At 35.4% G+C, this 13527-nt stretch overlaps 1 protein-coding gene across 1 annotated transcript; it reads right to left on the bottom strand.

Moving 5' to 3' along the window:
* Positions 1-355: 355 nt before the first annotated feature.
* Positions 356-12380, bottom strand: LOC100260774 (uncharacterized). Its single transcript, XM_002276949.4, has 17 exons — positions 12130-12380; positions 11930-12019; positions 11664-11775; positions 8615-8642; positions 7644-7742; positions 7445-7514; positions 7317-7351; positions 7101-7175; positions 6909-7004; positions 5441-5504; positions 3892-3945; positions 2536-2621; positions 2370-2430; positions 2207-2271; positions 1880-1985; positions 1383-1471; positions 356-825 (listed from the first exon to the last, which is right to left on the bottom strand). Exons 1-17 carry the CDS (start codon positions 12193-12195, stop codon positions 663-665), a joined length of 1359 nt encoding a protein of 452 aa, XP_002276985.1. The 5' UTR covers positions 12196-12380; the 3' UTR covers positions 356-662.
* Positions 12381-13527: the final 1147 nt, after the last annotated feature.

Here is a 13527-nt window from a genome sequence, read left to right as displayed (position 1 = left end):
TGGCTATTCAGGTATGAGTCCAAGTAGATAATGCTTACAAAACTTGGATTACTCTGCTATTGATCCGCTTACTTGAGCTGCATTTTTTACTAAAGGCCAATTTGACAAAATCTAGATTTCCAGTTTTGATATGTTCCAAGTGCTCATACCCGAAGCCTGGAGGATGCAATTGTCCGGTCACCTTAACGTTCTTGGGAAAGTCAGCCATTCTGTTCTAATAGTTTGGAGATTCATCAATATAAACGAAATCTCCACAATTCAAACTGAACTTTCCTGAGTGCTATTGAAAGTGATGCATCCAAGAGTTTCCACTCAAGACTGCTCATGTTAGGCTTCAGACCCTTGGACAAGAAACTGAAGGCGAACACAACATATTCTATAGAGGTAAGATGAGAGAGCACAAAATTTTAATGAACCAAATCATGATAGATTACAAAATGTCAAAAATTCATGGACCTAACAAAATCGTTACATATCATGCTTGATTTCTGCTTTGTGCTTCAGGAGGTAAGGGATGGTGAGTCATCGTACCCCAAGGAACCATGAAATGAGACACCTGCATTGTGCTGAGAAAGGAACCAACTTGCCCATGAAACAGCCAATAACCTTGGATAATCAGTTATCCACAAGCAGGCTACCCTGACCATCTGTTAATAATCAACTCACTCAACTTCTTGGATAATTCTTCTTTTCCGCAATGGCTCTGTTGAAATGCTTCCCGGGGCACTGTGAGCTTTCCTCTTCTCTTCTTTCCTCCTTTCCGCTTCAGTCATAGTGCGTCTGAGAGCAGCAGCCTTAAATATTGGTTTTGGCAAGTGCCTGTGCCTGCACAATTATCCAACACAATCATATGAACAGTGAGTTGTTTGAACTGTTATTATCATTAGGATCAGTATGTCTGGCAGGTGGCTGATTCTCAGTCAAAGAACTTTACGTATTCCAGAAAATCCTTGGCCCAAAATATTTGCGCACATATTGATTAAAATGGTTAAGAGTTTTACAGGTTTTAAAGGATGAAACGGACAAACATAGAAACAAGATGGAGCCTGTGATAAGCATGTCAAAGAAGCTTTTTCTTTATGGCTTTTAAACTAGATTTTTGCAGTATGCTTTCCAATAACATATCCTAAACAATTGCAGAACAAATACGTGGCCACAACAAAGTGGTCAAGCTTGTGTACTTTTAAATCCATTCCAGAGACCCATGAATTAAGTCATGGAATATGACTTGCATGTGAGAACCCTCTTTTTAATCCTCCTACTACTGACAAACTGGGCAATGAAATACCTCAATTTTTTCTCAAGCCTCTAAACCAAGTTAAAAGAAAACAACTAGAAACAAAATATAAAGTACCATTTATAAATCTATATGGAAATATTACCTGACAATACGCTTCACCTCAGGGAGGTGCTTGTACCGATTTTTGACAGCCTCATGATATTCATGCTTTTTCCGTTCCCTTGGGAGAAGCTGTGCAACATATAGGATACACTTATTCAGCATTTTAGGATGAATATAATGTAAGCAATTTTAAACTAAGAGGTCAGCTGACAATACATGGGCCTATTAAAGTTCTTCAAATAAAATGACTTAATAGCATCTAAGTTAGTATGAAATGATAGAAAAGTTTTTAAAATAAGAAGTTAGCTGACAATACAGTGGAACCATCATTGTCTTTATTAAACATGCCTCATCCCAGCTGCATGGTTTCTAAAGTCCAAAATATCATGGATAATTTCTGCATGATTTCTCTAAATTATATTTATCTAGAAGATATTGATGTTTGTGCATGGAAAAGAAGATTTCCTACCACAGGACAGTCAATATTTAATTCAAAGGTCCAGCAATGAAACAAGGAGAAAGGAAAGATATTCTTACAACTCCCAATTGTTCTGATGCTTTAGCTTTCCAAAGTCGTAGGTTGGTGTCATCACTCCCTGAGATGACGTAACTTGCATCACAGGTGAACTTGACACAGAAAACCCTACATAAATGATAAATTTCAGTGAGAACACGCAAGAAATCAGTAGAAATGTCTGTCTAGAAATGTTACTTAGTCTAGAGTATTTTGGCTGACATGGGATCAGGATGAAAAACAAATTGATTACAGATGTTAACCAGAGACATTTAATAAACAAAAAGAGAATGGTAATCACATAAGAAGAAAAACACTCCCAAGTTCATTAAAAAGGTTTTAACAAGAACCTTTGCATTCTCTTAGTATGATAGATTTCCCGACTATGCCCACCATTGTATTGGAATATTCTTACCTGCAAAGTAAGTTCAATCAAAATACTGGATTTTTTCATATACATTAGAAAGAAGTTTTAAATGGAATATATAATTCAGTATGAGGCAGAGAACTCACTGTTCTATCATAAGATCCGGTTACAAATTCCCGACCAGTGGGTGAGTAATCAATATCCATCCTGAGAAACAAAGTATTCTTAAAGATATTTCCTAAATGATCAAGAAAATATCAAATGAACAGCAGAGAATCTCATGTCTCAAGAAAAAAAAAGGTCACATCTTACACTGCAGAAACATGATCTTTGTGCACACATTTGGCTTCATCCAGTTTTCTAGCATCATAGCTATAGCAGTTGCAATCTTCATTAGCCTGCATGATCATGACATGTGAATAATAACTTTATGGCCAGAAGAAAAATGATGTTTCGGAAAGTAAAAAATTCACACTTGTGGATTAATTATCCACAAGGAACACAACATTTGTGAAGGACTAGGCATTGCACCAAGGCAACAATTCAGGACAAGAAGACGGAAACTTGACTAAGATTGTTTCGGTCATGAGCAAAGTTTAGCTGTCAACCTGTTAGGAAACACAATTTGATTCAAATTGGAAGAGCTACAAGGAAGATGGTAAGGCTAGAAGGAATGTTGTTTGAGGTGATGGGAAAGACACTTCTTTTGTATAGGTTAAAAGACAATTTTTAGCAAAGAACCAATGAGGAGGGAGCCATCCCTAGTAGACAGAATGTGTACAAGGAAAAGCTTGACAGTGAGGAAAACAAAGAAACGAGACAGACCTCAGGCCACAACCTGAGGATGATATCAACAATGGACACCCTCTTAGGAATCATCAAACCAGGAGAACAGAGTTAAGAAAGGAGTCTTCCAATTTTAAGACAGACCTGACCCTTCAAAATGGCACTTCTTCCACTACTTCCAGATGTACTAAAAGACAGACAAGAGTGCAGTTTTCCAAATCCTCTTGTGCCTTTTCCCCCACACAAAGTCACCTTGTTAACTGAATAAAGGACTCTTCACAAGCAGATAAACACACAAAATATGCTGGAAATGGAGAAAAGAGACTCAGAGAAATCCATAGAAGGTGGTGGACAAGACATGAGAGGATACTGGTGAAGAAGGATTCATATGGTTGACACTTGCAGTTGGAAAGGCTTTGTGAGTAGGGTATCGAATGATTATTACCTCTTTACATGTTTATGGGCTCAGAAAAATCCATTATAACAACACAGTAAATAACATCTACTGTAGTTTTGAAGGCATGAGACCAGCTAAAGGAATTCAAGGACTGGTAACTATTTACAATTTGGCACCCAACACGATACTGGAGTGCTGAAGTGGTTTTGACAGTAATCTCAAATGAAACAGAACATGTGTAATGATACTAAAAAGAAAATCGACAAAACTATTCCCTGTACAACGAAAATTTTTCTGATTAAAATAGATTCTGGACTAGATATGATTAGCTCAATTTTTTTTATAGGCAAAGGAAAGAAATATAATAAACAGTGCTAGGAAGAGAGGGCACACAAACCAAGTACATCAGGTCCATACAAAAACAACAAGAAAAGAACCAAAAAAAAAAAAAAAGAGAACTGTATAAGCTCAATTATCATGCTTACAGCTGTGAAGTTCATGGGTTCCATTGGATTCCAAGAAATAGAATTAGTTTTTGTCTGCAACAAGAAAATGTATGTTAGAGCTCCTATTAGAAAAGGAAAATATGTTAGAATGGATAAAGATAACCACCAAATAATATTTCCATTTGAACAAAGAAAATTAGCATATAAAAAGCCCCATAAGAGAAACATGAAAGTATTTCTGAGAAACCATGCTAATTTTTTTTCCTTCTCTCTTTTTTATCATAAACAACAAAAACCATCAAGTAATGATAAAAAATGACATAAAGGATCACCAGACCCTCAAGAAAGAAAACTACAAGTGCAAATACAAATCAACAAAATACAACTGAACCAGCAGAAGACAAGGATGACCAATTGCCCCATTTCCAGGGGCCTAAATTTTCTGAGAAATCAGGACACAACAATGGTTGAATCAACTGCCACTAAGAAGTTGTTAAAAGCCAATGAAATGATACAAATCCTCAAACTAATGCATTGTTTTTTCAATAACAAAATTTTGCCCAGTGGCTGTTCATGTTAAATGATAGAACAGTTGTAAGTTTCTTAATTAGAAGAGTGATTCTTCAACATTTCCATGTCCATACATATGTATCTAATATCTGTCCATACATACGTACTCCCATGTCCATACGTGTTTTATACATATATGATCAGAGTATCAAATTCCTATGAATTAGAGTTAGTATTACCAAGAATGTGTGTTCCTCTCACTAGCATTGTGAAAATGTTTCCTAAGGTCAGATACTGTTTCAGGTTTTGTTCTCACTCAGATTCCAAGATCAGGCAAGGCTGGATGCAGAAATTTATGTGAGAGGTTCTCAACTGCTCCAGTGTATGTTTTGGGAATTCCATGCGCCCAGGCTGCTACAGTCAGATACTATACTGTTTTAGGTTTTGTTCTTTCACTCACATGGATCCCAAGATCAGGCAAGCTGGAGACACAAATTATGTGAGAGGTCTCCAACTAAAGTACTATTTTGGGAATCCCATGCCCCCCCACCCCAGCTGTGGTTGTTAAGTTTTTTTTCTTCATTTCCCTTTTTTTATTAAAGAGGATTCCTGTACTAATATCTTTTTTTTTCCAAATAAAAAATAAAAATGCCTCTGGTTGATGAAAAAAGGGATTTCAAGGAGTTTGGATAAATGTTTGTTCTTTTTTTCCCCCGGTGTGGATATTGGACAAAATCCATAAATCAAATTCTTCTGTTTTGATGAAAATGGGAATGTGACCAGATCTGAACTTATTCTGCTTTTAATTATAACCATTAATCAAATTTCCAATTAATAATCTCATTATAAATAATTCAGCATTGAATGGTTACATTAGCAATGATGGACACAAAGACATCATTAATTTAAACCATTTTTCCCCAGATATTTTATCAGAATATTCAACAAACAAAGGTTAGTATCTAAATTCATGGCTTACCAACACTGCCAAAGAATTTTTAAGAAAAGCACTTGCAAATGGTAAATATGTAAAACGAGACCAAAGTGCTGAAATTCAAATTGACAGAGTAAAAAGTACCCTCATTATAAGCTTCCTTGCTGGGGATGACATCCGCAAATCGTATAGTATTAGGCTGCGGTCACTGCAGAAGGGAAAAAAGAAACTATAAGGAAGACAAATTTATTACAAAATATGCAGATCATACAGTATTAGGGTTCCATCACTAGTAAGAATAAAATAAAACTAGGGAAACCCATTGCAAAATATGCACATCACACAAACTGAAGTTGGACTCTCAAAACAAAAAGCACAACTACCTTAAGCGGTTGATATACCATATATGGCAATTGGCATTCATGTTGGACACTAAAACCTAGTTACATTGCATAGGTTCAAGGGCCGGTAGAGGAAGTATGTCATGTGTATGTCGGGGGTAGTACATGTGCACACAGGACACATATGGGTGCTCACAAAAGTTGATCAGGATGAGTGAGCACGCACAGAAAATGGACAAGGGGTCATGAAAGTTGATCAGGATGTGCCCTACAACAAACATCCCAGTTTAAAATATTCAACCTATGTGCATATGTTAAGGTTTTGGATAATTCTATTATTGAGGATAGTCCTTGGGAGTAAAACAGAGGGTAAGTTGCTCTTAGATCAAAGAGTCACCAAATACACAGACCACTAATGCAAAGAAACAAAAGAATTTTGTCTATAGTGTGAAAATGAAGCAGAGCATGTTGATTCAAAGGGAAAATTTGAGCTATGGGTTATTTCCTTTATATAGGAATCATGATAATACAGATGGGGAGAATACCTAGCTAGTTCAATCAGTAGTCCTAAATTACATTGTCAATGTCAATAGTCTACTAGCAACAAAATTAAGATTTAGTAAGTAATTACTACAACCCTATTGCAAAATGTTATGTGGTAATATTTACCTTACAGTAACAGTAAGGGGCAGGTGATTATTGCAATATGTAAGCTGAAGAGAAATGCTTTGGCTATTGAATCATAATTTCTTGCTTAGATAGTTTCAGAGAGGCCTAAGCCACAGGGTTCTATTGAGAGGAGATTCTTCAGTGGTCAATTCTTGGGCCACCTCAAGAAATAGAGGTTCTTAATGGTATGTCATTACCTGAGAGAGATTCTAGGGGCAACTTACAGTTGCATTCCTGGGTAAGCCAATTAGGCTGCTGAATTCTTGGAAAAAAGAGGTCAAATATTGGGATTTTTAGAGGGGATCATCTTTCCCCTCAAGTGGTCTTGAGTGGTTCCTTTGTTTGCGTTGCTAGTTCTGTTTTTATTGAGTTTATTTTTTGTTGCTTTGTCTTGAATGTTTCCCATCTTTCCTTATAGTTTCTTTTCTATTTTACCAAATGACATTTTTCATTTCTTATCCAAAAAAATCAAGAAATAAGTAATAAAGAAATACAAAATAATGAAAATGTTTTGAATCAACTAGGAAATGATAATTTAGCATCCAAAGCTTCCATCATATGAAGGAAACTAGTAATTGATCTCGAAGTACATCCAAGCATACCTAGCTGATGCTGCCAAGATATCTGGTTCTCCAGGATTAAATCGAACAGCTATAACAGAGTCATTTCCCCATTGAAAAGTGTTAACAGGTTGAGACCTATTTATACAAGGCACATCAACATTAAAAAGATAAAATCACATTTATTTTAGGAAAGAGTTTAAAGGAAAAAGAAAAGAAAGAGGAGATTGAAACCTATTGTGGTCCCAGATATCTACTTGGGCACCAGCAGTGGCAAAAAGATTACCATCCCACTGATGATCGACACCCCTGAAAATTAAGAATTGACAGAAAAGCCTTAGTTTACAAAAACAAAGAAGATCAACAAAAAAACTAGATCAGACTAAAACGATATAGCATAATAGAATAATCACATCATCCTCCCTGAAAAAATTCCCATGAAGACCTTACCAGAATGCATTTTTCCAAACGTGAACCGCCAATGGCTGAAAAAGTATCAATGGAATTTGTTCAGGAGGGCAAAAATGCAACAGAATACTCATTTAGTGCACATGTAACTATAATAAGAGAACCCAAACCTTCATAGAATTATCAGAGGAGTCATCTGAGTCGCTGATGGTAGCAACAGGTACATTCCATAGCCTGACACTGAAACAACAGTCCATTTTCAAGAAGATGTAAATATTATGGATAGATGTGTATTAACAGAAGTAACAACTTTAATTCCTTCATAACAAAAAAAAAAAAAAAAACTAAATCGAGAAAACTGCGGCTTACGTGCAATCAGTTCCACATGATACAAGAATGCGTCCATCTGTGGATGCTGTCAAACCCCGTACAGCACCTTGGTGACCAGGAAACTGACAAACTGTTCGCCTAGTTTATGAAAATAAAGAAAAATTAAAAGAAAAGAAATATATATATAGATAGATAGATAGAGAGAGAGAGAGAGAAGAGAATTTCAATTACATATTATGGCATATAAGCATGACATTAAAAGCCCTTCATCGAAGATAACAAATAATAAACAAGCAAGTAATTGATTTTATGGTCCTTTTTATATCAATTAATGACCCGTGTGCATGCATACTAGGGGTTTCAAAACATTGGTTCAGTTCAAAACCATGTCAAACAATGAATTTGCACAACCATCTGTTTGTACAAAAACAACTCAGTTTGAATTCAGCAAACTATACTTGGTTGTACAGAATTATTTTATTAAATAGACAACAATCATATACACTTTCTCATTATTAAGTACATATCATAATATTTTGGAATATTAAAAAACTTGGCTAATGCATTGGAGTTGCCCAATTCTAAAAACAGACAAGAACAAATGTGTCAGATCAGCTGCAGACAAGAAATATCTGAGTCCAAGTCACAGTGAATGTCATTAAGTCAGGTCAGTAAAAACAGCCATCAGTAATATATAATATAGATACACACAAACTGTTTACTATTCTCTTTTCAAATTTTCACATGCATGTACGTTAAGTACAAAAGAAATCTCACAGGGTCCAGAGGGTGCATCAATTAAATATGAAGTAAAAGAAAGAGAAAGAAGTGGATCCCATAGCCCCTCTACCATCAATTGATGCATCTTATGTGCATAAAATGCATGGCACACAAAAATTGCATGCATATGCTTATGCATATGCATATGGGAAGAGGAGACAGAGCTCAAACTGAGAGCTTGCTTTAACTTTATTTAAGAACCCCCCCAAATTCACAGGGTATAAGAATACCTGGAAGCTATATCCCAAAGACGAATATCTGCAAATAGAAGAAAAAAAAAAGTTACAAAACTACACATTTTAAATGCATTGCAATCTTAACTATAGATGAAGTGTAATAACATATCAACTTCTAGTGCAAAAATTTTGATGCACAAAAGAGAAAGCACAAACAGACAAAAGAGAAGATAACAAAAGATAACAAACAGACAAAAGATAACAAAAGAGAAAGCACCAACACTTGGACGACAAATACATTTCTTTTTTTGATGGGTAAATAAGATACAATAACAAAGGCACCAAGAAAAAAGGGGGGCACATCCCTAGTACATCATTGACGGTATACAAGGAGAATGGAAAACATAGAAGCAAAAAAACAAATAAAATAAAAAAAAATCACAGCACAAAAGAATCTACATATCCTATTTAGAAACCCAGCCCTTTATAAATTCCATCAGGAAAGGATTCCCAAATGGACCCTAGCCCAATCAAAAAAACAATTTCAAGAAAAGGTCCTTTACCATCTGATTTGTGTACTCCTTATCCCTGAAGGTTCTGCTATTTTGCTCCTTCCAAATGCACCCTTGCTTCAATGTATTTGAATTCTTGAACCTTGCCAAGCTAACAAAAGCTCCCTAATGGTCTTTGGGAGAACCCGCTGATAACCAAATAAAGCCAACACCAGGTCCCAAAGCATGCAGGCTTCAGAACAGTGACGGCAAGTCAATTCGTCCTTACTCCCACATATACAACATCTATTAGCCAATTGCCATCCCCTCTTCATCAATGGGTCCATGGTTAAAATCTTCCCCAAAACCACTTCCCAAGTTAAAAAAACATACACAAAGGGACTTCCAAATCCCTTTATTTGGAACTTCAAAAAGATATTGTCATAAAGGGAAGGATAACAACACATGACAGATAAGCTCCCAACCATAATTCCACTCCACACCAATCCACCTTCCACCGAATCTCGAACTGACACTGGCTGAATGAAATCAAAGAATCTATGAGATTTTTCCAACTCCCATCCATGAAAACTCCTGCGAAAAAAAGGATTCCAAGAACCACACTCATTCTCCTCCAAGCAAATACTCCCTAGTCTAGCATTTGTATTAGAAGCAATACTAAACAAGGAGGGAAATGATCCTTAAACAAGGACTCACCACACCACCCACCTGGCTAGAACTTGTTTTTAAAGGCATTACCAACAAAGATGGTAGTCCTCCAACCCTCTTCATCCTTTTCTTGTAGCCTTCCAAAGTCCTACTCCATAAAGCTCTCAACCCTCTTTGCAACCCCACCCATCATCACTCACCCCAAACTTTCCAACTATAACATTTTTCTAAAGACAATGTTTAGAATTTCAAGAGGGGCTTTGTTGAGAGTTTCAAGCCTTCTTAAACCAAGACCACCAAGATTATTAGTCCTATGGACTATGCCCCACTTGACAAGACACACCTTATTGCCTAAGGGCTTTCCTCCCCAAAGGAAGTCTCTTTGATTTTCTCCATTAGATACTTCACTACCTTTGGAATGACAAACAATCACATATAATAGATTGACAAGTTGGAGAGAGCGCTTTTAATAAGGGTGAACCCAGCGCCTTGTGCCTTTAAACAATTTTCCCTTTTTTTTTCCCAAGAGACCGATCTCCTGTTTAAGTGATCCTGCACCACATTCCAAGCAGCCTGAGATTTAAATGGGGCTCCCAAGGAAAGGCCTAGATAGGACATGGGGAGTCTCCCCACCCTACGACCCAAAGCAACAGCCCCACCTCTCAATATCAATGACCTTGCACACCGGGATAAGCTCATTCTTCTACAGATTAACTTTCAAACCAAAAATAAATTCGGAACATAGAAGCACCCACCTTGAATGGACTAGCCGATCCACATTTCCACAATAAAAGAAAAAAAATGTCATTTACCCTCTACCCCCCAACATTGAAACTACTGATAAAACATTTTTGAGCTGCCCTTAAAACAAGACAGCTGGAAACATCCATGACCACCAATAATAGATGAGGGGAGAGAGGGTCCCTTATCTTAACCTCCTAGAATTTTGAAAGAAACCAATCAAGGTACAATTGACCAGAATGGAGAGGCATATTGTGGAAATGAAAAATCCCATCCACTTCAACCATTTTTTACCAAAACAATCTTTTCCATGATTGTCAGCAAAATCTCTTGATGGAGTCCATAGCTTCATTTGTGATTGGAACTACATCTAAAATCAGCCTACTCTCTCTCTCTCTCTCTCTCAGAATATTTTGAGCCTCTAAGATTACCTTCCCAAAAACCTTCTTCAATCTATTTTCCAAACATTGAGTCAAAAGTTTCTAGAGACCCCCTACTAAACTGACAGGTTTGAAGTCCTTCACGTACTCATCCCCCCAAACAAAACCCCCCACCCCACACCAAGACTGTGAAACCATTAAGACTTCTCACAAACTTCCCCAACTAATGAAACTCCACCAACAACACTATCACCTGCCCCGTGACTATTGCCCAACAGCACTGAAAAAAGGCCATTGAGGCTTAGACAAGAAACACATGCTAAATTTATTGAGCAGCACAAAGTGCATTTCCTTAATGATTAATGTGTACCAATGGAATTACTGAAAATCAAGTTGTTGCCTTGATATCTTATACATGGGCACTCTCATGCAGAATTATAAGAATAGCAATAAAAACCTAATGATCTTGATATAATATTTGTTATGCAGCTTGTTCTTACCAATTAAATTAATAAAAAACAGTAATGGACAATTTGGTTAGGTAATAGTTATGGAAGTATCTATATTGTTTTACAAAGCTAAAATAAATGCAATTTTTACTTTCAAAAGCAAGAAAATCAGCTCAAAAATTGCTAGCAAACATTGTTAAAACACACAATCCAAATGACATTAGAAACCATTATCATCGAGAATACAAAAACTAACTCATTATTCAAGAATCTTTCTTTTTTTTTTTTTTTGATAAGTATATATATGAAGAGAGAAAAGGGAACTCATTATTCAAGAATCTATGAACACTAAATCGCCAAAGTATCAAAATACCTCCATCCATTGAACCAGAAAATATCCCTTTCAAGTAATTGGGATTCTTTGCCATACAAGAAATGGAATCTATATGACCATCCATTGCTCCAATAAACGGCCTGGCAAAAACCTAAATACCCAAAAGCAGCCAATTAATCATTAATCACAGTAAACAATATCATACAACAATATGGAGGAACCACAATTTTGGAATTAAAAAAAAAAAATATATATATATATATATATATATATATATGTATATATATGATTGGAATCTAAGTCACCTTATCCAATTTAGCCGCATTAAGAGCGCGTACATATTCAACCGCCTTTTCTTGCTTTCGTAGGTTTGGATCAAAGTTTCGAAATACCCTCTAATTGAATTCGACCAAAAATCGGAATTATAAAGAAAACATTAATATTCAGCACAAAGTACGATGAAAAAAAGATATTCTTGAGAGAGAAAAGAGAATGACGGATATACCTGGAGATCTTGGCTTCGTTCGCGAGTAAATTCATCCGTGGAACGTGATATAACTTTAACCTTCATTATCGGTTTTTAAATAGGGAGAACCCCAGATGGAGAAAGAAGAGAACGCTCAATCGCAATTACGTTTGTCTGGACTTCCTCTGTAGCTTCTCATGGTCTGTGAAAAACCCTAGGGTGAGAGACGAAAACAACGTTAAACCCTGGACCCGGAGGAGAGAGACTTAAGGATCCATGTTAGAGACAGCAGCCCAAGGGCCAAGTCTTAAGGCCCAAGTCTCTAGCCGAGTAATTTCATAAAGCGCTGTCCGAATGGGCCCCTTTCATGACCCAAAGAAACTTGACCAAAACCTTTGGGCCGAAGCCCAGGTTTTTCCTCATCAATTCAACCAACTGACCAAGGCAGAAATAGTTACCGTCTAGAAACTATTTTTGAAAACATGTTTTTTTATGTTTTTAAATATGTTTTAAAAACAACTTTAATTTCAAAACTGAACTAAATAATCACTCATAGCCGTTATCTTTGTCTCATACAATTTTCAACTAAATTAAATTCTATAAAAACAACAATATTTAAAATTATAAATTTTGGAAAATGAATTTATTACAATTTTCTCCAACCTCAACCCTTATAATACAAAAAAAAAAAAAATTTAAAAACCCGATAAATCAACTATCCTTAATTAAATAAAATTCTTTTAATTATAACTCCAAAACATATCTCCCACTTATCTAAACATGCACTATAATCAATAATTTTAATTGATTTTGAAAAATAAAAACATTGGATTTAATGTTCTTTATTCTTTAAATTGAAAAAAAAAACATAATGAATTAATTTTACCAATTGAATATTTCAATCATAAATCCATGCATCTAAATATGCTCAACATAAAAATAAGGGAATAATTAAAAAAATTCTAATATTTTCTTCCTAACCAAACATGATTAAAAACTATAATTACTACTCAATTACCAACTATTTTGAAATACTAAATTCTTTTTATAAAAAAATTATTAAATATTATTATTATTATACTATGAACTCAAGTTCTAATTAAGTGTATATTTGACAATGATTTTAGGAAATATTTTTAATATTTTCAATACTTGAAAAATAAAATTTTAGTCCTAAAATCATTTTCAAATACACCCTAAATTATAGATCCCCAAAAAATATGCAAGTACCATTTTTTTTATGGCATTTAAAAAACATTCTTCAATAATCTCAAAGGTAAACAAATGGTTACTTACACCGAATAGCTAGTCTTGAATATATATTTCAAATGCATTATATGCATAACAATTTTGGCCACAATCAGTGAAATGGGGATATTGGTGTCTTATACATTTACTTAACAAGCTGATTATATTACCAAACGAGGAGTAGAATGG

Source organism: Vitis vinifera, chromosome 12, assembly GCF_030704535.1.
Source record: "Vitis vinifera cultivar Pinot Noir 40024 chromosome 12, ASM3070453v1".
In the NCBI taxonomy this organism is placed as follows: Eukaryota; Viridiplantae; Streptophyta; class Magnoliopsida; order Vitales; family Vitaceae; genus Vitis; species Vitis vinifera.
This window is presented reverse-complemented; position numbering and strand designations above follow the sequence as displayed.